This window comes from Phodopus roborovskii, unplaced genomic scaffold (assembly GCF_943737965.1).
Source record: "Phodopus roborovskii unplaced genomic scaffold, PHOROB, whole genome shotgun sequence".
NCBI lineage: Eukaryota > Metazoa > Chordata > Mammalia > Rodentia > Cricetidae > Phodopus > Phodopus roborovskii.
In genome coordinates, this window is record NW_026125278.1 from 8,177,660 (window position 1) to 8,201,888 (window position 24,229).

The following is a 24,229-nucleotide window of genomic DNA, read 5'->3' on the forward strand; positions in this document are numbered from 1 at the left end:
CGTTTATCAGCGCCCACTCTGTCCCAGATCAAAAGTAAATGCAAAGTTGTAAATTACTCCTGCGAGTCTGAGTTCCACCCAGCCCATCCTCAAGTCACACTAAAAGCCGTAAATGCACTATCTTCAGAGAAAACAGTTCATCAGCCAAACCAGGAACACAATGGGAACGGGGCAAACCCTACAGACGAGAAAGCATCCATGAAAACAAAAATGTAGAGAGGGGCTCCTCACTGAGACAATCTAGTAAGAGAGCCACTTCACAAACTTTCATTTGAGGGATGCCCCAACAAAAGTCCCTGCAGGAAGAACGCCTGATATGACTCTATTGCTTCCTCTGCCGTCACTCAGGTGGGGCAAGAGATTTAGATGGCTTGTGTTAAAAGTTATTTTATAATTTAAAGTCCTTCTCACACAACAAATGTGAATGTTTAATATGGTTCATTTGTGTCCTTTTTGCCAATAAATCTCCCCTTTCCGTAATGAGTTCTATAATTTACATGCCCATCAGTAAGAAACTTGCAAAGCATGTGTCCAATTAGACATAACACTTAGAGCTCTAATGGCTATATATTACTGCACTAAGATTCAAGGATCTGTATTAGCAACTCTCAAACCTACAAACAGGTAATTCCAAGTAGTTGTATATAAACGAATTCAGCCAAGAGCAATAGTAGAATTTCTGGAACCCACCACCATGACACAGAAAATAAACAGTATATTTCGCAAAGAAATGGCAAGTTAGTAGCTTCTAAGTTGTTTATTTTTCCCCATATGCACTCTATACTAATGGATAAAAGGTTGATGATGAACCTTGCAGCACAGATAGACTTGGGATAAGCAGTATATGGCATCAATGCAGTTTCTCAGAAGCTGCAAGCTTAGAGCCTATGGGATAGCATGAGTAATCCCAGCTAGCAAGCACTTACACTGAAGATGGAGCGTACCAACTCCCTAATCACACAAAACATCAACAGACATACAGAACTAAGTTTACTGATATCAAAATATTGTTACCATGGAAGAGACCTCAAGGTTTGAGAAAGGCATGAATAAAGCTTATTGTTGTCTATAAAGTAAATGTGTACCAAGTATGTGTGTGTGTGTGTAGATACATACATACACACATACACACATACATACATACATACATCTTCCAAGCGCTCTGATGTGGATGGACACAGGGTCTCTCTATGAAGACTGATTGATCATTATAAAGGCCAAGAAGATCTTATGCCAAGTAGCCTACACGCCAACAGAAATCTATAATCATGAAGTCTGCCACAACCCTGGTTGCATTTTAATGGATTCTTCTAATGTCTCAGCTTTGATATTTATCACTTCTTATGTGTGTGTGTGTGTGTGAGCGCACACGCACACACACCCACTTGCATTCTCCTTTGTTTAAATAGTTCATATACAATTGATATCTATTAGTATATTTGAAAATAAGTAAGTTCATCAACTTTAAGTAACAGAATAAAACTTCAGAATTATTGAAAAATAAACGTTCATCTCCAGCTGTGAAAAGTCAGAGATTGTAATTTTTGTACATGGTGGAGGTGGAGGCATTGGAGCAATAAGACTGAGGACTTAAAGTGAGCCAGGGGTACACAGTCAAACCCTGGCCCAGAAAAACAAAAACAACGGCAAAAAGATGTGAAAACAAAATTCGCTAAGGAATTAATCTTTCAACACACAATTGATGGTTCTTACCTCTGTGCCAAGTAGTTCCCTCCACCTTTCTCAAAGGCTCTTAATACTTAAAAAGGGAAGAAATGGTACCATGTCATCAGTTTCAAAAACACATGGGAAGAATCTGCCTGCAGCAATGGAAATGTGCTGTCCACAAGCAAAGACGCTGATTCGATTCACCAAGTGTGATGAATGGCAGTGGAGGCAGAGAGTCTCCTTCCCGCTGTGTTGACAGCCTGGTATTCAACAAGTCTATTTAAGGAGACACCACAGCCTAGCAGTTCTCCAACAGAGGATACCTGACAATCGCTCTGCCAGGCAGTAGAGAGAGAACACAGCACAGTCTTCCTACCAGCTGCACCAGCACACACAGACAATGCTGCACATTCAGGTTTAGGATGCTGAGCAGGCCACACCCAACTATGGTAGACATTCAGAACCTCCTGCAAAACTGTAATTTGCTTATTGACCAAAACTTTAGAGTAGAGCAGAAATCTTTATGTTCCTGACTTGAAAGAGTTGTAACTGTTTGATGTGAATCTGTCCCCAGAATTATTTTCAAAGACTGTTAAAAGAATCACCATTATCTGCAATGGTGACTGTTCAATAATCTATTCAAGTATAAATAAATCTTCTCGACAGAGGAATTTAATTCAACCTTTTTAGGATGAACTACTAAGAGTATTTTAAAGATAATCATACAAAGTGGACATTACTTGTAGTTATTAATACAGGTACTGTTCACTCTTTTAAATGACTGGGAAAACAGAAAACAGAGTAACAGTAATTTCATGTTCATGATCTGGAATGGAAACCCAGTTCCCTGACTCTTAACTGATGAGGTGGTAACAGCATAAGGCAAGAATGCAAAGGCTGGCATGCAAAACAAACACAACAGTAGCTGAGAAATATCGGGGTCCCTCACCGTACGCAAAAAGGTAGCTTTGCAACTCAAGGAAGAATTTCTAGTGTTTCTATTTGAGCTTTCCAAAAAGAAGCTTTCTGTGTTAAAGAAATAAAAATGGTACACTATTCAACGTCTCGTTTTTTGAGAGCTTATAGATGGAAAAATTCAGTAAACTACTCGAGGCTTTGTGTTTTCAGACTCAACTGTTTCTATGTGCAAAATAATCACTCGCTGAGAATCCAGCTGCAAAAACACTATTTCCTTGGTTTTCTTATGGTACTTTCCACTACACCAGTCAAATATGACAGATTCCCTTATGATTCACATACTGACATACAATGAATTGGGTACTTACAAGCTCCTGCTATGAAAATGTTTTTGAAATCACCTCAATCTTGTCTTCCCTTTTTCAATATAGTGTTTATGTTCAAATTGTCATTCTCCTGATTAAATAATTATAAACCACAAGAACACTACAGTATAAAAAATGGGACTTTAGCAGCTTTTTGGAATTATTCCTCTATTTCTGCTAATACCCCATACATCATTTGAAGATGATGGTGGTAGACAGGTCAACAACATCCATTTCCCAAATTTAAATCTTCTCAATCTCTAAGTCCATTTAAAGTACTGCAGCAAACAGAAAGGAAGTCCCCTTTCAGTGAGGACCAATGGAAATAAGTTCAAGTTTTATCTTGTATGCTTTTTACATCTGTAGTTAAGTTCACCAGCGCAAGAACAGTAAGCTTGACACGTGGTGGATATATGCTGTGTACTAAGTGTGTGTACACATTCACATATCTGGTAAGCAAGGAGCAGGAGCATTACCAACCCCCTAAGTCAGACCTGCCACATACTCTTTGCACTAACTCCCAACCACCTTTTGCTGCTTTATTAGCTCTGTGAAAACAGGTAGTCACCCATAAGTTCTTCAGTTTCTGTTCCTCCCTGGCCTGCTTCCTGAGTCTCACTTCATATGACTGTCACTGAACAAATGGACCAACAAGAGGAATGGAGAAATGATTACTTACTAATGTGTCATAATATACACAGGGCACAGACAGCTCCCCAAACCTGAAACAACATATGCGAAATGTGCTCTGGGTTTAGGGTCTCTCAGCTGGAAGAATTGGAAGCGAGGATGCTCATATTATTTTTATGGGTATGGAAGGCTTGCCTATTATACACAGCAAATTACTGGGGAGCTAAGACAGAAGTAAATACACAGAATCCATGTCCCTTGGACATAGCCAGGGGGTAAGCTCATGGCGTGTTTCAACAGAAGTATGCTTTACCTGCAACTCTTGTCATAAAGAAGTTCCATGTGTTAGCAGGATCTGTTTGTAGTAGCATGGTGGCATCCCTATGTTACGGTCCAGATTTTCTCTTATGGATACTCAAGTAGGAGATCCCATTTTACCAAATGAAGTAGAACACTAAACAGTAGCCCTCTCAAGGGCTAGACTTCTAATATTACACACCTCATCTGGGAAATGGGCTTTAAACAAAAGTATCTTTATCAAACACAATTTACACAACCAAGATGGTGTCTCACATCCCTGATACTAATTCATTAAGAACTGAAAATTAGACCATTCTGATGGAATTCTTAAGACTTTTGTGATGTTCTATGGTGCCTCAAAGAGATCTAGCTAGCCAGTTTCTACATTTGAAAATCTACCTATAATTGCTGATAATAGATATACCCCAATACATTCCATCCCGATCCGTCCTATTAAGAATACATATTCTTAGGATATGGACAATCAAGGAGCAGGTTTTGCGTCTCTCCCCTTCATCCCCCATGTCCTTTTCATACCGTCACATCACATGTTTCCATTGTGTTTGTCCTTACCACCCCAACACAGAAAGCTTGTTGTTCTCCTGAGTGATCTGTTAACGAAGTCAGAAGTTTCACGATGATATTGTGAAGGGAAGGGAAGCAGGAGAGAGTGGGGGAAGCAACGACTGGAAAGACCAAGGGTTTTCCTCCAACGAGACTTAAAAGTAATAATGATGCTAAATTGTATGACCCTTGGGTGTCCATTTAGTACACTTACTACTGTCTAAATAATGGAGACCTCTGGACAAAACAGTGCTGGAACTGAGCTACTGCCGAATCAGTTGGTTGCAATGGCAACAAACAACTGTGTGTATATACATATAGCCATGTTCACTGAGCTGCCACAAATACCAAAGTTTTAAATACACAATGCCAAGAGCTGGGTGCCTTGTCTCTAATGTAGGCTCACCCTGACTTAAAATGCTGGCATCTTGTGTCTAATGTGGGCTCACCTAGACTTACAATGATGGGTGCCTTGTGTCTAATGCAGGCTCACCTGAACTCACAATACTCAGGTAAGGGTTTTCTTCAACCTCACCATGTTGCAAAAGCAAACACGTTTGAAAAACTCGAATTTTGATCTCTTCCTTGACTAGAGATATGCAGACACTCGCTCACAATGAACAGCAGCATACCTCAGTTCCTATCGAGCTATGTATCTGAGTTAGAAATTTATTGGGGAGCATGACCATGCTACGTTGAAGAGCATCTATCTACTTGGTGTCATTAATCAACTGGGACTTAGTTGGGGGAGGGGGGCGCAGAGAATTAACAATGCTCAAATTCAATGAGGCAGATGTTGTCAGATTACACTTCAACCCAGGTATTCAGGTATTCTGTGACATCTGTGTGAATGCCTCTTTTATACTCCTGCAGACTTAATTACAATTCTTTACATACAGTAGAAGACCAATCTATGATGTGCACACTTAACACAAATAATAGTGCATTGAACACTAATTGCCATCCCACTTTATATGGCCTTGAACTTCAGTTTTCCAAATTGTGAACAAAAGTTATTTACTCAATTACAAATTGCAAAGAAAATATTTTTCTGCTTTTCACCTTATCCTCAGAATCATCTCGAGCAATGCATGAAGTAATGAGGGGGGAGATTTGCTTGAATTACAGACTCGCATCAGATTATGTTAACGAGGGCAGATGCTCTCATTCAGAAATATACATTGCATCTCATTTTCAGCCCATCTGATACATGGGCAGCAATGCCCCAAACCCATAACCTTCCCTGCGGCTGTGGCTAAAGGTAAAGCTGTTCACACACATCACAGGTCACTTAGCTGTTTGGAAGGATTTAATCTCCAATCCCATGAGAACACGCAGGACCACAGATGCTTCTGAACTTGCATCTGTCCTTTTTGTTCTGTGTGGCTTTTAAGATTAAGGACCAAGAGCACAGAACAAAAGCCAGCTACATGTTGAAAACATTTACAAATGACATAACTGGGAAAGTAGTTTCCATTTTAAACGTACAAAGAATTCTTAAAACTAAACATGAAGCCTTAGTTGTGTGGGGGTAGGGGGGTGCCTAAGAACTAATAGATGCTATCTCAGGGAACACACAGGGAAAGCAATAAGCACATGGGAAGAAGTTCCACATTGTGCATCATTAAGGAGTTACAAACAGAAACAAGAAGATGCCTATGAGATGACCAACATTCAAACACCGCCAACACTAAATGCTAAGGAACGTGTGGGGCAACAATCCTGCCCGTTCTTTGGTTGTAAAGAAGGAATACCACAAAGCAGCTGCTTTGGAAGACAGTTTGTAGAGTTCCCAACCCCCAGCCCCTCACTCCCCACACCGTTAGAGAGGTAGGTGAGAAGAAGTTTGGCAGGGGCCAGGATTTCTCCATGAAGTACAGAATGGCCTAAAACTCCAGCCTCAGCCTGCTAAGTGCCAGGATTTATAGGTAAGCAACACCAAACCCAAATAGAGTTTTCTTAAAAATGTGCATGGACTTTTAGTATACACCCCAATAGTTGCACTCCTGGGTGTTTATCAACATAAGCTGAAAACACAAGTCCACACCAAAATCTACAGGCACACACTAACATACGCACTCACAGAGCGGGGTTACATGGAAACATTTCCATTCAATTTGATGTGAAAATAAACTACTTTAAAAACTCATTGCAAACAAAATATGGATAACGAACAATTACTGACAAAGTTCCAGATATAAAAGCATTCTTTGTGAGTACAGAAAAGTACTTCAAATTTCTGGAGTCCTGAGAAACACACTTACATTTGAAATCTTCCTTTTTATTTTAAGGTATATGAAATAAACGTTTGTTTTCTAGAATCCTATACATTCTGCCTTTTATATTAAGGTGGTATGCAGATTTAAACATTGCAGAAAAATAATATAATGTGGATATTAATATTAGTGAGTAAAAATCTAACAGTTTCATTCACAAGCTTGGCTATAGGCAGAATCTGTTCACTTTGGAAAGACACTAACTTTAACTGCTAAAACAAGGCATGTGTACACACATATCTACCTCTGAGTCATGATTTTGAAGGCATCAGGGAGGTAGCAGTCTGTGTTCTCCATCTGAAAGGGGTCCGCATCACAGATCTTGTCGTCTGTCCGACCATAGTTGGCACTCTCAATCATGATGACATCGCTGCCTGGACATCGAAGGTCTATAGAATACCCTTCACAGGACAGTTCTCTTCTGACTAACCCGAATGGTAAGGCTGCTCTGCTGAACCCTAAAAGTAAAGGAAATCAAAACAGATGTCAAGGCTTAACTCATGTATTAAACAGATCATTTCTACAAGACATCTTCAAGAGACATGATTCATTAGAATCAAGAGATGTCAGGAATCCATGTATTTATTCTTAATTAACTAATTTATTCTTAATTCTCATTCTAAAGGTTACTTCGAGTTTTTTTTTTTTTTTTTTTGCATCTTTATCTGGACCCATCATCCTTATTAGACATCTTAAAATTATCTTTAAAAGTCATTTTCCCTATAATCTAGTATAAATATAAGTCAATGTCTTTTGTTGGGTAATTTCAAATAAAAATGACAAATTTAGTTGACTTCACGAACACTTGTCAGTTATATTAATATCTAAACATCTAATAAATGAAGAAATATCACAAGTGTACAGAAGTAAGACAACCTTACACCAGCCTTAGTGTCCCATTCTTAATTTACACATATTAATTATTGTCAGAATCATTGTCATAAAACTACTTTATATAAGAAGCTCTTCCTAAGCAGACACCCACAACTGAACACTAAGCCGAACTCCTGGAATCCAGTTGTGGAGAGAGAGGAGTGATGCGCAAAGGGATCAAGACCAGGCTGGAGAAACCCACAGAGACAGCTGACCTGAAAAAGGGGGAGCTCATGGACCCCAGACTGACAGCTGGGAAACCAGCATAGGACCAACCCAGACCCCCTGAATGTGGGTGTTAGTTAGGAGGACTGGGCAGTCCATGGTGCCTGACAATGGAACCAGGACGTATCCGCAGTGTAGGAACTCCATCAGCCCATTCCCCATGGAGGGATACTCTCTTAGCCTAGAGACACAGAGGACGGCCTAGGCTCTACCCCAAATGATTTGACAGACTTTGATGATTCCTCATTGAAGACCTCACCCTCCCTGGGGAGTGGATGGGGGATGGGATGGGGAAGTCTGTGGGGGACGTGGGAGGTAGAGGGAAGTGGGATCGATATGTAAAATAAGAAAAAGTATTTAAAATTTTAAAAAAGAAGCCCTTCCTAAAATAACTATGATAGTTAACAACAATAATAAATACTAGGACACATTTTTCATTCATAGACACTGAGACAACCCATTTCAATAAGGACCACCAACAAGTGCTGTATGAACTTCACATGACACAACTGGTTTGTGTGCTAGAAAGGAATATCGAGTCAACAAAAGTCATGTCCATGCTGGGGTACATGACCAATGCACTATGGGCACATGAGTGGCGGGCAGAGGACAACCTTCTGTAGTTATGTGGGATCTAGAGTTTAACTCAAGTCATTAAGCCTGTGTGACAAAGACCCTTATCCTCTGACCCACCTGTCCAGCCTAATCTAGGCCAAAATCCCAAACCAGAGACCCCATGAATTAGTACTAGAGCATGGGCCAATGGTCAGAAACAGACACTGAAGGACTGAAATCAGGTAATGGAGAAAGACAAGGGGGCGCTAGCTGCACTAGCCTGGTGAGCTACCTGGGGATGGGTCACCATAGCAACAACCTCTCAGGTGTTGCCTGAAGTCCCAATCCATTTGCTTGCTTGTCACTGTCTACAACATTCCTTTAATAACTTTAATGTGTCATGTTTGTTTGTTTGTTTGTTTTGGAGACAGGGTCTCATTCTGTAGCTCTCGCTGGTCTGTAATGAGGTTAGCCTTGAACCACTTGAGTAGTGGGGTTAAAGGTGTGAACCACCATGCTTAGCCTGCCTTACCACCTTATCTGTATTGTTTTAATTACTCTGTATTATGTGGCTTACCTCCTATAGTTCAATTACAGGTAAATCCCTGAAAGAGGCAGAAAAAACTACTTCAAATTATAAACCAGGCCAGAGTGTGGGGTGTGTCTGGGTCAGCACACAATGGTAAACCTTTCTTTGTCTGTACTGTATGTACTATGCCCTCACTAATTCAAAGCCAACAAGAAGTGTCTCATCCTACAAAACAGTTCCTGTACCACATATTCATAGAACAGCACAAAAGCAATCCTCCAGACTCCAGAGGGATAAAACAATTATATAGCTTAGAACACAAACATTTTAGGAGGTATGGCAATCCCAAAACCTGTCAAGTTCCTCCTAAGGTCCATAATAATATGAGAATATTGGACACAGAGATACATGCAATTATCAAGGATGATACATGGGAATAAAACTTGACTACTCAAGACAAAACAGTTACCTGAACAAATATACAAAGGGTATTTCTTCCCTTACAAGGTCAGATACATATGACCCCTTTTCTGGTCCCGTATTTAGAAATAACTTTACTAAAACTGCATGTATGGCTTCACAAGCTCTTATTTCTGGGGAAAACAATGTGCAAATTCAAACAACTGATATCAATAAAATTTTAGAGGGCAACCTACTTTAAGGGCAGTGGTGATTTCCAAGCATACTTCCATAATAAAACAGAATAAATCATATTATTAGAAATCATATTATGAGAATCATATTATTAGAAAATCTTAGGCACATTAGAACATGTTATTAAAAGAGTGGTTTGGAGCATAGTTCACACTTGTGACTACAAAGCTGTGTGATTTCTAGGCTGTGCCCTTTAGTTTTGGTATTTGTCAGTAAGCAGAAGTGTAGGTATGGATCTAAGTGAATTTTCTTCTGCTTGTGAACGCTACTCAGGGAGCCAAGTAGCTCAGTGTCTTGCTGTTCTGTTAACACAGAGGCAATTTTACAGCCTACATCATGGTCACCCAAAATAGTCAGGTAAGAGAACATTCTTTAATAATTTAGGAGGTGTGCAGTATAGAATCCACAGGAGGAAGGGGATAGGGGTCTGGTGTTTCCACAGCAAAGAACCTAGGAGTTTGCTACAGCAAATACTGTTTACTTAATGAGACTACAATGTCTTTTGTTTCAGATCATAAATCATCTCTTTGCCAAGTTCTAGCTCTTCACTGTTTCCTTTGAGCTTTGTCTTTACTAGCATGCACAATGGTCACACATGATGTTCATCTTTCACACATGTCTTCCTGCTAGACTCTGGTTAAGGTTCTTAATCACAATTCCACTACCGTGTACATATGCAGACAGCATCAAGGAGTGGTACAGAATCATAAAGAAAATGGTACTTGAGGGATCGTACATAATGATTAAATGCATTCATACAAAAATAACAATGGGCACTGAGTGTGTGTGTGTGTGTCTTTCTGTCTGTCTGTCTGCCTGGGTGATCTTGAAAACTTGAGCCAATAAAGCCCTATATTTTTCTAAATTCTCACTTCCTCTTCTGAACAAATAAAATTAGTTAAAAATTATGTAAGATTTTTCCCAGGTTAAGTGTCTAAACAAACACATCCTTTTAACCACTTGCATGATGTTTCAACATTTTTTTTTCCCAGTGCCTCACAACTAATAAAGCATACACTCTACTTCTTAAGCTACGGACATCAAGCATTGGATGCAGTTTGGTGGGACAATGCAGATAATAGGTACTGTCACAAGAAAACTCTCCAAAGTGTTTTATGAACTAGAGAGGGTTGCTGTTTTAACCAAAGCCTTGGTGGGGAGAGAAAAACACACAGGTGTCAATTATAGAAAACTTTATGAACATCTTTAAGAACTTGTGGTTTGTGCCTTCTTTAGTCATTTCATGTTGCTTACATAAACTTGAATAAATGTTGACCTCTGACACCTGCCATGTATGGTCCCAGAAAGTTAGAACAGCTTCAGTAAAACTCAGGGATTTCATTAAACAAAGACAACAAATGACAAAAATCACATTCCTGGGATAAACAAAAATAGTTACCCTTTTTGTTCCTGACTTACCAATAAAATCATCATGGGTATGGCTTTCATTTCCTAATGTCATTCTTCCTTCCCATGAAGTCACTTTTATTCATAAGTGGCCATTGATCACTGAATGTGACCCTGCCCGAAGAGTCATGGTAAGAACTCCTAAGAGGACATGGTAGCAGCTCTACTCCAGACCCATGGAGTAGAGGAAACTGAGACAAGTGTATTTGTACAGGAAAACACGAATTTGCTTACATCAGTGATAGAAGGGAGGTGTGCCAAGAACTGTCTCTAAGGTCCTTGAAAAATAGTTTTATTTCTCTAATGAGACCATATATTTGTTAACTCTGTCATCATAATTCCTCTTAATTCTCTAATATGGTTTTATTCTAATCTTTGAACATATCCATAATAGCTACTATGAAATATTTACCAGCTGAATCTATCATCTGGGCCTCTATCTAAGGCGGCTTCCACTGTATGTGTTTTCTCCTCAGTATGGGGTCAACTTCTTTGTGTTTCTCATAAAATTATTGTTGAAAGCTGTGTCTTTTAGACAATATTGTGTTGGCAACTCTGAATTTAGTTTTTCATCCCTCTGTTATACTTTCTCTGGTTCTAGTACAGCTCTGTAGCCCTGACTGTTCCTTGGTGTGCATTACCTTGTCTCTGTTCACTGTTCTAGTTCCTCAGCCTGGATTGCTAGAGATCACCCATCTCTGTGTGTAGCTTAGTGGACAACCAATGACTGAGCACAAATGTTGAATAGAAGCTAGGACCCCTTGGGAGTATCTCTACACTCTGCTGGTCTGAGGGGGAGAAAACACCATTAAGGCCTTCTGAAGTCAGCCATGAAGACTCCTTCCTACCATGTCCTTTCCTCTTCCCCTCTCTCTGCCCCCCCACATTGTTCTTCCTAGCTAGTCAAGCATGCATAGAAACGATACAGTCCCTATTGTTCCCAGGATTTGCTTACTGGACATTTGAGTATGTATGTCTGCGCTGTCCTCTCCACTGAAAACACAATCAGATGGAGCTAGGGACCTAGTGCCCCCCCCCACTGGTACTTTCGCTGACAACAGCACTGGGCTGTGATTTCTGCCCTTAACTCCAAACCCAGTCAAGTCTACTTGCAGCAAAGCCACAGCTTCAAAAGAACAGTGTTATCCTGCAAAAATGCTACTGGAGTGCAGGAAGAAGAGATGGAGTAAGAGGATGCTTCATGCTCGAGGGATGTGGGGTCCTACTGTTCCTGGTGAAGTTCAGCAAATTTTCACAAACAAGTGCTCACCCATTGGCTATCTGGCTTTGGTTCAGTTCCACAGCCTCAAACGGCCATTGCTGAGAATTTTATCTCATCACAGTCAGAAACCCCTCTGAAGATATTTCAAATGTTTAATGGCTAATGATCCTTCAAACACCCTTATTGATGAAAACTATTAAGGTCACTGTTTTACGGAGGAATAAACAGAAGCTAAGTTAAGATTTAAGTTTCCCATCATTCCACATGCTGGAAGGATGCTCTGACAGGTTACTTTCCTGACATCATGACACCCATCAGCAGTAGCTCTCGCTATGGAAGTCATAGTTACGCCTACTGTGTCCTGTCAGGCTTTGGGGGGGGGGGGAGTGAGCAGGAATCGAAAGCAAAACTGTGTGTGGTTGGCAATTCCTCAGTTACATGGCCACACTTTCAACACCATGAAATCCCTAAATTAAAGCCCTGTAACTACACTTTTATTCCTAGTTGTACTTGCAACCTATTTTCACTTCAATGACCACCACCCTCCAAAAAAAAAAGCATTCCAACCAGCAAAGTGTAACACAATCCATCTCACAATGCTGACAATTGAAGGAAGGACTAGTGGGAGGCTTCTGTGAGGGGAAAAAAAAATCAATACTGCATCTTGGTGCTGTGTAAATGTGGGTACTGCCAAAGAGCGGCGCTTAGAGTGAAATGAACTGTTTTGCTCTGTTTCTCTTCTCTGAACAAATGATTCTGCAAAGACAGTTTCTTCCCCCCAAGCTATAAAACGCCAAGCAATAACTCTCCCTGCTTTAGGCTAGTAATTGGAGTAAATACCTCTGGGCAACAGGTGCAGGGACTTGAGTCTGAACTCATCTGTATTTAGGAGGCAGCCCCCAGTAACAGGTGTGCTGCCGAGTTGGGAACCTGCAAGGTCAGAACTGGAATGCCAACACCGGTTGTCACATCCTTCCTGAGCATCTTTGCAAGATAATATGGTGCTTTGTCAACAAATAGCATACTGCTCGGCTTGAAGCAGGTGATAACAAACACTTTGCAATTCTACCTTGTCTCTCTTCTGCCTTGTACACATTTCTGCAGGAATTATGCCTATAAACAGGTTCTTGATAGCTATAGTATAAAAATCTCAACTTCTCTGGTACTGCTACTTTTAGTTACTCTGAACTAACCCCTGCCATGGATGGTTCTGCTCATGCTGTGTTCAGGTCCTGGTCAGAACAGTGGCTTTTGATTTTCAGGGACCTCCATGAAACTGGGGCTGTGACTTCAAGTTGCACTGAGACATTAATTCTGGCCACCAATTATTACTACTTCTGGCCTATGAAATCTCTGAATTACTTCCATTTGCATATGCTAATGAGGCCTCTTCCTGCAATGAAAGAGTGCTCAAAGCAAGGCTCAAAGAGCAATTAGTTCACTAATAGTTCAGCAGTCAGTTTACCTCTGCATATTCATGGTGTCAAGGAAATCCCAAGCACATAATAAAACTTTTGACATACAAAGACAGGGTATTAGAGACGATTTCTTGTAGGATTGTGGGAGCTCAATACTGTATCAGTTTCTGGACTACTACAATGTTTAAAATAACTTTATCAGGCATGATGATATGGCTATTTGCTGAGAAACCTGAAGTCTTGAGTTCAATATCTGGGACCCACTTATGAGAAAAAGAAAACTGACTTACAAAAATTATCCTCCACTTCCGAAAGTTGTTCTCTGACCTCCAAGGCACGAGTGGCATATGTGTACACACACACACACCACACACACACACACACACACACACACACACGGGGGGGGGGGAGTGAGCGAAAGAGAGGGGAAGGAGATGAATACATATGCATTTAAAAAGGGAGTATCTATCAAACTGAGACACCAAGGTTTCTGTACCCATTGACATACAATTCCTTTGAAGTGTGTTGTGAGAGGCCTAAACCGTGACACATGGCAAGTATGAAACCTTTGGCCTTGTTTTCACAGCCCATGTCATTTGAGCTGCTTATTTTGGATAAAAATTCAGTTGGATATTTAAAAATTATAAGTATTTCAAAAAAAAAGTTTACTTTAAAAAAAAACTGAAGTAAAGTCAATTTAAATTCAAAACTGCTATAATTAACTTTGGGAACATATTTTTTAAAAAACATAAAATAGGTGAGTGGTGGTGCATGCCTTTTATCCCAGCACTCGGGAGGCAGAGACAGGCAGATCTTTGTGAGGCCAGCCTTGTCTACAGAGCTAGGTAGACAACCAGGACTACACAGAGAAACTGTCTTGAAAACAAAAACAAAACTTAAAATGAATAAATGCATAATAAAAAAATTGGAAAATCAAATTACATAAACTACACAGGGCAAACCCCCTGATCTTTGTGAAGTGTCACTAATTCTTCTGGCCCTCTAGATAGTTCAAGGTCTAAGTGTCAGAACCCCTCCAGCTGTTAGGTTAAATAGCAGCACTTGGAAAGCCCTCTCAATATTCTGAGAAAAGAATCCAGTTTGACTCCTTCAAAACACCTGGGATTACAGCACTTATTAGAAAGAAATTGATCCCCCTCTCTTAAAAACTTCCAAATTATCCACCAATGAGTAATAATTCACAAGTGTCATTAAAACACAGCAGTTTATGTTATAAAACATGACAGGTTTAATCCTGAACTTTAAAGGAAAAGCTCCCAGCAAGGATGTCTACAAAAATAACATAAGCCACAGGAAGAGGTGTTTTTAAGAGTCTCAGCATGCAACCCTCACTTCCCCAAAGTTCACAAAGGCAGACTTCCTTAATTCCAGTCTGCTCCAGAAACAGTGCCAATGGATTTCATATTAAGTCTCTGTATTAAGGCTCTCAGTACTATGGTGTTTCCATAACCTATAGCTTGGTTGGTAAATTCCTTTCTCAGTACACAGGAAGCTCTGAGTCCAACACCCCAGGGCCTGCCTCACACTTTAGTTACTAGGGTATTTGCCCAGCAAGGGAAGAGGCAGGAGAATCAGAAGTTCAAAGCCATGCTCAGCTGCACATTCAGTTGGAAGTCAGCCCAGGCTACCTGAAACCCTGCTTCAAAAACAAAGGAAAAGGAATTCAAACAAACAAAACCAGTCCAACATTCTTGACGACCAGAAAGGACAGTCTGACCTCAGGCATAGATATCCACACAGCACCTACTGTGCCCTAGTTCTCTCATGGACAACAGGGACACACCTGAATAAACATGCTTATGAACCTGTGTCTGCTTAACTGACATAGAGGGAGGTGTCTCCTTGGGGAAGAGGGTCTGCATCGAACTCATTCTCTGCACACTAAGCCTACTGAAGGATCAGCAGCTGGGGATCAAAGATAGTCAACCCTTGCCTTCATTACATAAAGGCAAATCTTGTTTCTTTTCAAGGAAAGAAAATATTCACCACAACGTCTGTTTCCAGCTAGCTAAAGGTTACTGAAGAGTTAGCATCCATTAGTAAGGAAAGCTTCCCAAGTCGTTCACTTCGTGCAACCAAATGAAAGTTCTCAAGAGCACCTGTATAATTCATGCACTGTCAACAACGAAACTAGAAAATAATTACAGAATAAGTAATGAAAAACAATTTATTATCTCAAGTAGGGACTGCCACATCTCCCCAATGAATGGAATCGATTTCACAATTCCCTTTTCTACCTCTTTGTTATCAGAATCCCATTAATTCTACCCAGACTTGGAGAACCATTTGTTCTTAAAAGCAATGAAATAAGAAGCAAGAATACAGAAATGTGAAATATATTCATGCATCCAGTATGGTACCCTCATCCAAGCAGACTAACCAAGAGTCCATTCCTTTCTTGTAACTTCATTAGCATCCACTTCAACTATACTTCCGGCTGGTCTCCCAGATCAAAGGGAACACAGACTTGAAGGATTACTCTATCCTCCTGCTGTACTTAAACAATATTTTTTTTAATTCAAGAAAAAAGGCAGAAAGCTACAAATCACAATTCCTTTTTTTTTTTTTTTTTTAAGAGGTGGATCTCACATGGGTCTCGACGGTAACAATACTGTAACCTAATGCAGGGCTTTTTTCATCAATGAACTTTTATGAGGCAACAACAAACTCTCAAGGTGTGAAGCAGTTCCACTTTTGGTCGGGGAAAGTATCTCTAAGGGAGCCAATTAGTGTGGATCCCAGAATCTGCATTAACAACTGTGAAACTGCAGTGAAACCACCCACCCACTCTTTTCTCTGCATCCTGAACAGGGAGGGAGGGAATCCTAAGGGGCCTGCAGTCAGCCACTGCTGACTCAAACAACCCTCCTAATAGAGGTGAGCTCCCAGGCCAGACAGGTTCTGCAGGAAATTAATCCAGCTGGAACCCTACTTTGGCAGTTACCCCTTCCAATCATTTGTCACTGAAAGGAAAGAGAACTAGCCATCAACTTCTTTTTCCACTAAAGGACTGAGTGGTCTCATCTTTTCATCCTACACACATTCATTTATTTGTGGGGTTTTCTTTGAGACAAAGTCTCGGATTCTAGGCTGTTCCCAAGCTCACTATGTAGCAGTGTCGACCCTTGAACTTAGTCTCTTCCTGACCCTACCCATCCCCACGCCCCCCCACCCCCGGATTCCTGGAATTACAAGCTTAGATCACCACGACCAGCTTAGCTCTCAGTTCCTTTTAAAGTGACACTGTTTTCCCTAAAATGGAAAAGGAGTATCTAACTTTTTCCCTTTGAAAAAAGGAAACAGATTAATACTACTGAAGACAACAGAGAAGCCTCTTCTGCCCAGAGGAAGACTTCCAACTGGATTCTAATCGGGGAGTAAGGAAAGGCCTGCATATGCCTGTCCTCAACTGAAAGAATTAACTTCTGAGACCCAGAAAATGGTGAATGTTTCATGTCCTCAGAACAGTGTTTCTATTTTGGTTGCTGATGATACATGCATAAAAGTTTAACACATGAACAGTTGCTATCAAGGTGTGGGTTTCTTTTGGATGGGAGGTGATGCTTGCATCACAAACAGATACAAAGAAAGTCCTACAGGATGGGGAAGAGAAACCAAAGCAGTGATATGACACACGCACACGGTAGCACTGTAGCTGCTGTGCTAGCAGTCTTCTTGATGACACTTGCAAAATAATTAAAAATGCCAGGATACACCAACGAGTGAAAAGGAATGCACCAGTCATTGCCAATCCAAAACACAAAGCAAGAATTGGCTACAGTAAAACGCATTGTTCTGTATGCTAACAAAAAACAAATATCTAAAATTTATTTAAAAAATAAAATGAAATAGAAACAAGCATTTTACTGCTCACTCATTTATTCCTGATGTATTTGTGTACTTGGCCCATGCTAATTTGCCCTGTAGAACACTCTAGAATACATTAAATAAATTAACAAACTGGCTATAGGCAAGACCTTTATTTCCACACCCTGAAGGAAGCCCACCTAATGCACAAGTCACTCTAGAAGCCAAGAATGGAACTGTAATTGTGGAGAGAAACCAACCCCATAGTGGGATGCAGGTGTCATTTCCTAAATGACAATACAGTGGCTTTGACATTCTAGTGGCTCTGGGTATCATCTCTGAACCTTTGAGGTTCATTTACACTTTGAGGAAAGGATGAAGTTTTAAAGATACCATTCAAATTCTGCAAATCTGCAACACCACAGTTATCATCTGTGATTGTAAGGTCATAAAACCTTAAGCATCATGGGGCCTCTCTGATATCAAAAGGCAACCATCCAGAAGAAAGAGGCAGCATGGTGGCAGATCCAATACAGGGGCACTGTCCTGACACAGACAGCCATCTTAGCCTTTTACAAAGCCAGAAACATATTTTTGGGCCACTTTTCAAATGAATTACAAATAGCATAGGAATGGTTAAGTCTTTTCTCACAGGATACTTGATACCAATTTGTTTTGATAGCTGATATTGATATTTGATAATGAGTACAGAGAGATTAAAAATAACAAAGCACTATGATTGGTGTTGAAATTTCTCACACAGCTAAATAAGAACAAGATCTATTGACCAAAACCCTAAGCAAAGTGTATTGGAAGGTGGTCAGATGGGTCGGTGCATTTTTAAAAATGTCTACCTTCTGATGTATTCATTTCATGATCTGTAGAGTTGTAACTGAAGGGTTTGGGTCTAAGTTGAGTTAACTATTTCAGGCCAACAAAACTTCTGAACAAGAAGTTGTGTTGCTTGGTTTAGAATCTCTATCTATTTAAAAATATAGCACCAGTATTTTGGTACCTTCTTTTGAGAACCAGGCATGATACTGAATTAATCCAGTGAGTACAGACTGATGGTTTAAAATGTAGTTCACCTAAAAGTATTGCCCAAGTTTCAATTCATCATAAATGAAGATAAGCAACCACAAATGTTTACTGTTGTAATTCTCATCCCATGTCCCACACACCACATTCATTAAACTATGCATTTGTTAAGTAGCAGCCAATGACAAACTAACATAGGGTGACTCTGCCTTTGAAATTACAATGAAATCCTCTTTATGAAATACAAGCTGGCATCATCTCCCAACAAACGGACAACTGTCTCTTGATGTGGAGTGCTGTATACAGACCTGGAGTAGGGAAATCTGAACTCTAAGCATTGAACAAAGACCACCAGGTCAAATGATTATAGGAAAGTGCCAACAAGTCAGAGTATCTGTGCTTCATTGTTTTCCGTTTGGGGTTTGTGTTTGCTTGTTCTGTGAGATTGGGACTCAGTGTGTGTGGCCTAGGCAGGCTAGAAGAGATCTGCCTGCCTCTGCCTCCTCCGTGATGAATTACAGGCACCGCTCCCACACATGGCAAGAGAATCCACTTTAAATGAGGTCAAGGAAAAGCATGGCTGGGGATGTCATTTACTGGCCAGATGCTGGACAAAGCCTGGACAAGACCCTGGATTAGCTCCCCAGTGATGAACACCAACATCCCCCTAAGCCCAGAAATGTAAGTAGCAAATGAAAATAAAATACTGTATTTAATGGTCAAGAACAAAACTAATTTTTAAAAAATCAAATTTGGTTGCATTTTCTGCTATCAAATTACCAAAGATCTGGTTGTTTACTGTAATAATTGGGTTCATAATTTAAGTGCTTCACATTGAGTCATTTTTAATGTTGGAGATATATCAATCCATTTTTTGCTGCTTTTATTTCATGGATAGGAATTGAATGCAATTAAGATCACATTTACCCACATTTTCATTATGTTTATGCTATACTTCAGCTATTTCTGAGATCATGAACTCATACAATCTTTCTGAAAAGATCCTTACCAAAACCCATTTATGATAATATAGTCTAAAAACAATCTAACAATCTGACAGTAATTTGGACAAAAGGAGACAGTGGAAATTTTAATACTATGTAATATCTCGCAATAGGAGAGTGATTTAGAGGATATTGATAAAAGAGAATGTTTTCCTCCTTGAAAATACCATAATATTAAATAACATGATAAAAAATATTGTGGAGTCTGACCAGTTTGGAAGTGGACCATGCAAAACCAAGAGCTAAGGTCGTCATCGTCATCTACTAAACTGAGTCTGAGGCTGGCTTGAGCTAAATGAGATTCTTGTCAAGAAAACAAAACAAAATTATCACATTGAATGATTTTTCAGATTGGGTTCCCAGGCCAAATATATATATATATATATATATATATATATATATATATATATATATATACATACATATTGCTAGAGATGCCTTATAGTAGTGCTTGAGGGCCCTCCAAAGAACCTGAGTTCTGGTATCCACTTTGTGTAGTTCACAACAAACTGTAACTCCAGTGCTAAGAGATCTGACACCCTCTTCTGGCCTCCATAGATGCCCACACACGACACATGTACACAGACACACAGACCGATACACACACACACACACACACACACACACACACACACACACACACACCAAAATACACTTTTAAAAGAGAATTACAGATTTACTACAGTATACATATGCATGTCAGGAAAAGGAGGTCCTTTCTGGCATAACAGAAACACGCAAACCATATACACCAAGGATTCCCAGCCATCAAGATGAACATAAGGAGATGAGCAAAGCACAGAGCCCAAGAAGATCAGAGAGCAATGTCCTCTTTATGGGAATGACCTGACAATACAACACTTCCTGTGCTGAGACCTGAAATGAAATTTCCATTCCTTCTTCTTCATGGCCAAGAGCTGCCATATGCTACACAGCAGATCCCTGTGTAGAAGCGGGGCCCACGTGCCTTCCCCAAAAGCCAGTATCTCACCCTACCTGCAGAGCATTTCCCCTGGGTGACGCACAGGAAAAGGTACCTTGCTTAAGCAAAATGATTCCTGCAGATGCCAAGGTGTTTCCCTCATTCCCATTTCTCCCCACTCCCAATTGCCTCCTTGCTGTTTGTTTCTATCTACACTTCCCTGGTACCACCCAGTGGGCAATGGTCTGTTGAGTTAAAGTTTACATTCTGCAAGATGGGTGAGAAAACCAAACTAACTACAAGTATCAAAGAGAAGGGCAAAAAAGGGTTATCACGTTAGTAGAATGTTACTGTAGAAAAATCCAGTTTGTTTATTCCATTAAATTCTCTTCGATGGCAAACGTACACTGTAGAGTTGTCTTATTTTCAAATCTGACTGGCACATCCCTATCGTTGTAATTTCACAGTGTTGCAATTCTCTCCTGCATGATCACTTTTGTTGAATCCCCCCCCCCAAAGTCTCCAAACTTCTGAAAACTGCCATGACACTTAGCAAAAAAACCAAAGGCAGAGATACCATTGTTTTGCACCACACCAACTTAACAAAGACACGTTTCTCAAAGAGAAGCCATCTATTACCAAAGCAGAGGGGCATGTTAAGGGACAGAGGTGACTGATATCTTTGTACAAGCCCACACAGTAAGTCTTACTGAAAAGACAGACAGATCCAAGATACCCTAGTCCTCTGATGGTCAGCACTGCAGAACTAACCACCTTTTGCAGAGATTTTGTCTCAAACTGCCCTTCTTAGTTCTCCTTCTTAGTTCTGCAACTGCATGCTGCAAGCCCATAGTATAAATTAACTTGTAGAGAAGCATCTACTTGACCCCATAGGCTTACACTTTTTTTTTGTTTTTTGTTTTTGTTTTGCAGGTATCCTTTGGGGTGCTTTAATGCCTAGATGTTGGGTACAAATCCATCTTGGGGACCTTGATCTTCTCTGCTGGGTTGACTATTAGGAACTCTTTAATCATATCACGTTTTAGTGCTACATGGCAGATGTACTGTCTGCCACAGCCCACCTGGATCTGAGCTAGGTTTTCAATGCTTGCTAGTGGAGCTAGCTATCTTGCTTACTACTTCAGAATCAGTTTCCCCACCTATCAAATGGGAGGAGCCTTCTTTAGGTTTTGCAAACAATAAACTAGTTTTAAGGATTAAAATGTAACAATTGCTGAGTGTTCCATTCTACCAGCACATTTAAAAAAAAAAAAGTCCCAACATGCCAGCTGGCCATTCTGCCTTCAGTAGTGCCGTTTTTTAAAGGTTCAGATCCCCTGTCCAGCTATCCAAGGAAATAGACTAATTGGTAAATTATACAGCAGATATAACTGACTATATGTAAATAGTTTGTGTATGATGAAATCATAATTGCAGGCAATTAGAATTGAGCTAATCCCTGTTAGCCCAATTTCTTTCCTCCTTCTTCTTAACTGGTAGCCAAGACTGGAAAACAGCATCCCTCACCAGGACTGAACACATTCTAGATACTACATATTACCTCAGTTCTCATGAGGACTGTGGAACAATTCAGGTCAGGGATAACATCCAGGCTTCTTGTGGGCTCTTTGTTCCTTCCTTTTTCTCATTAGAAGTAGAAAGCCTTCTCTGAGGGGGATCCTCTGTGCTCTCTGTGAAACAGACAGGCAGTACTACTGCCTCTTTCCCAAACAGGATCAACAGCATGCCCATGGGTCCCCAGGACTTACCCCATGTCCTTCTAATGAGTACAAAACAGTCTCTGGCTTCGGGATTTACTTCACTATGCATTTATTAGCTACGACAACATTCTAGCACGGCAAAAACTCAACACAAAACTCTTTTTACAATTCAGAACACAAGGCTAAGAAGTACTTAAGTTCAAAGCTGAGACTGCCATGGATGATCCCCCCACCCCACCCCACATGGGCTCCTCCCACATCAGCATATCTCTCCTGAGTCCTACCAGGAGCACTTTGGTTTCTAGGCCATTTCACCTGCATACTGCTAATCTCATTTACCAGGCCAATCACTGCAATTGTCCTACAGATTGATCAAAATCCTTCCTATGGAGCTGGAGAATTGGCTCAGAGGTTAACAGAGCATACTGCTCTTCCAGAGGTTGCAGAGGACTGGAGTCTGGCTCTCAGCAACAATGTTGGGTGGCATACTACTGGCAGGCACACCTCAAATTACACACACACACACACACACACACACACAAATACAATCATTCTTTTACAAAGTATTTCTAGGCACTGAAACTAAAGATATTAAATGTGTATTAAAAATGTGATCACTTTGATGCAACTAAGATTATCTTATAACCTGTTTCTTATTTCCCCTACATAGTAACACTTTAGGGTAATAAGAAATAGGTGTTCTCTTTCTAAATCATTCCACAGCCAGTAAACTAATTTAATGATGAAAGCATCATGGCACGTAATGTTGCCATTTGTTCTCAGCATCATTTGCAGCATATCTTTGTCACCCATGCCAGATGATCACTACAAGGCCTCTACTGCCTCCCAAGGAACACAATAAAGTGTCCCAAGCCTTTAGTCTATTGTTTGGGTCACCTTGACTATCCTAGTATAAGACGCAAATTCACTTTTCTGAAAGAATTTAATTAATCACCTTTCTAAGATGTTATTTTATTATTTGGGGGCAAGTAAATTTTTCCATACACACTGCATTTAAGGAAGATCAAACCTCTGTGTAGTATGTATGGTCTCTGTGAATTGGAAAGATTTCCACATGTAAGCGGTGAGGAGCTTCTCTTAGACGGGCACTTTCTGGAGTTGGGAAGAGCTGTGTGTATTTTCCTGTAGCTGTTGTCGCTGCATCTCAATCTCCTTGTTCACTGTTTGGCTGAAGCAATATAACCATGCCCCCAGCTGTGTCATAGTGTGCAGCTGGGACACCAGCAGTGTACCACTGGAACTCAGTGTGCAACTGGAACTCATGGCAGACAGAGACAGGAGAATTGGGAGTTCAAGGTCGCCCTTAGCTACTCAGTGAATTTAAGGTCGGCCTTATCAAAGAGAATAAAGATAATGGTAATCACATGAATACCTGAAATATTTCTAAATAGTCTTACATTTTCTAAACATTCCATGCATATATTAATTGATCTGAAAAAAATAAGAGAAATGGAAATGTCAAAAGTCTTTGTCCATAATGGGAAATTATGTAACTATCTTTAATAGAAAACCTTACAATCGTCTCAGGTACAGAGAGGAATTTCTGTGTTATCTATTTTCCTGGTACCTATCCCACTATATCTTGAATTTGTATGTTTTCAGATTAGAGATGGACGAGGAAACATGCAGGAGTATAGAGATGGTTTCAATTATGCTCAAATTCTCCAGGAAAGTAATTACTTCATAAATACACATTAATAAGCCAATATAACCAATCATGTCCAAACACTATAGTATCAAATTTAGTTCTTCAAAAACAATTCCATTATAACCTTTTAGCTCAATTTCCTCTAGCTGAACAGCCTTTTCTTGCTACTTTAAGGACTGCTATTAAGGTATGGGGGAACAAGTGGGTTTTTTGTTTGTTTGCTTGCTTATAAACCAAGGTCTCCTGAAACTGAACACCCTCCTAACTCATTCTCCTGGGATCCTGAGATGAGACCCTGGCCTGCAGATCTTCTAGTTTTTTTGGTTTTTTGTTTTTTTTTTTTTTTTTTTTTTTTTTTTTTTTTTTAGCTTGCTATTAATTGTTCAAACACTTATTAAGGAAACATCATGTTCTAAGCAAGGCACAATCTACTAAAATAGACC

General features: G+C 40.1%; 1 protein-coding gene across 42 annotated transcripts in view; it reads right to left on the bottom strand.

The window, feature by feature from the left end:
- The window catches only part of Adgrl2 (adhesion G protein-coupled receptor L2), a 170,181-nt gene that overhangs the window by 67,973 nt on the left and 77,979 nt on the right, over nucleotides 1-24,229 (bottom strand). For 41 of the 42 annotated variants that reach the window (XM_051195058.1, XM_051195240.1, XM_051195232.1 and 38 more), the window contains exon 3: nucleotides 6,966-7,179. In XM_051195058.1, the coding sequence (XP_051051015.1) occupies nucleotides 6,966-7,179 (214 nt within the window). Of the gene's footprint in view, nucleotides 1-6,965; nucleotides 7,180-24,229 lie in introns of those variants that run through there. The other variant, XM_051195251.1, reaches the window with a different exon arrangement.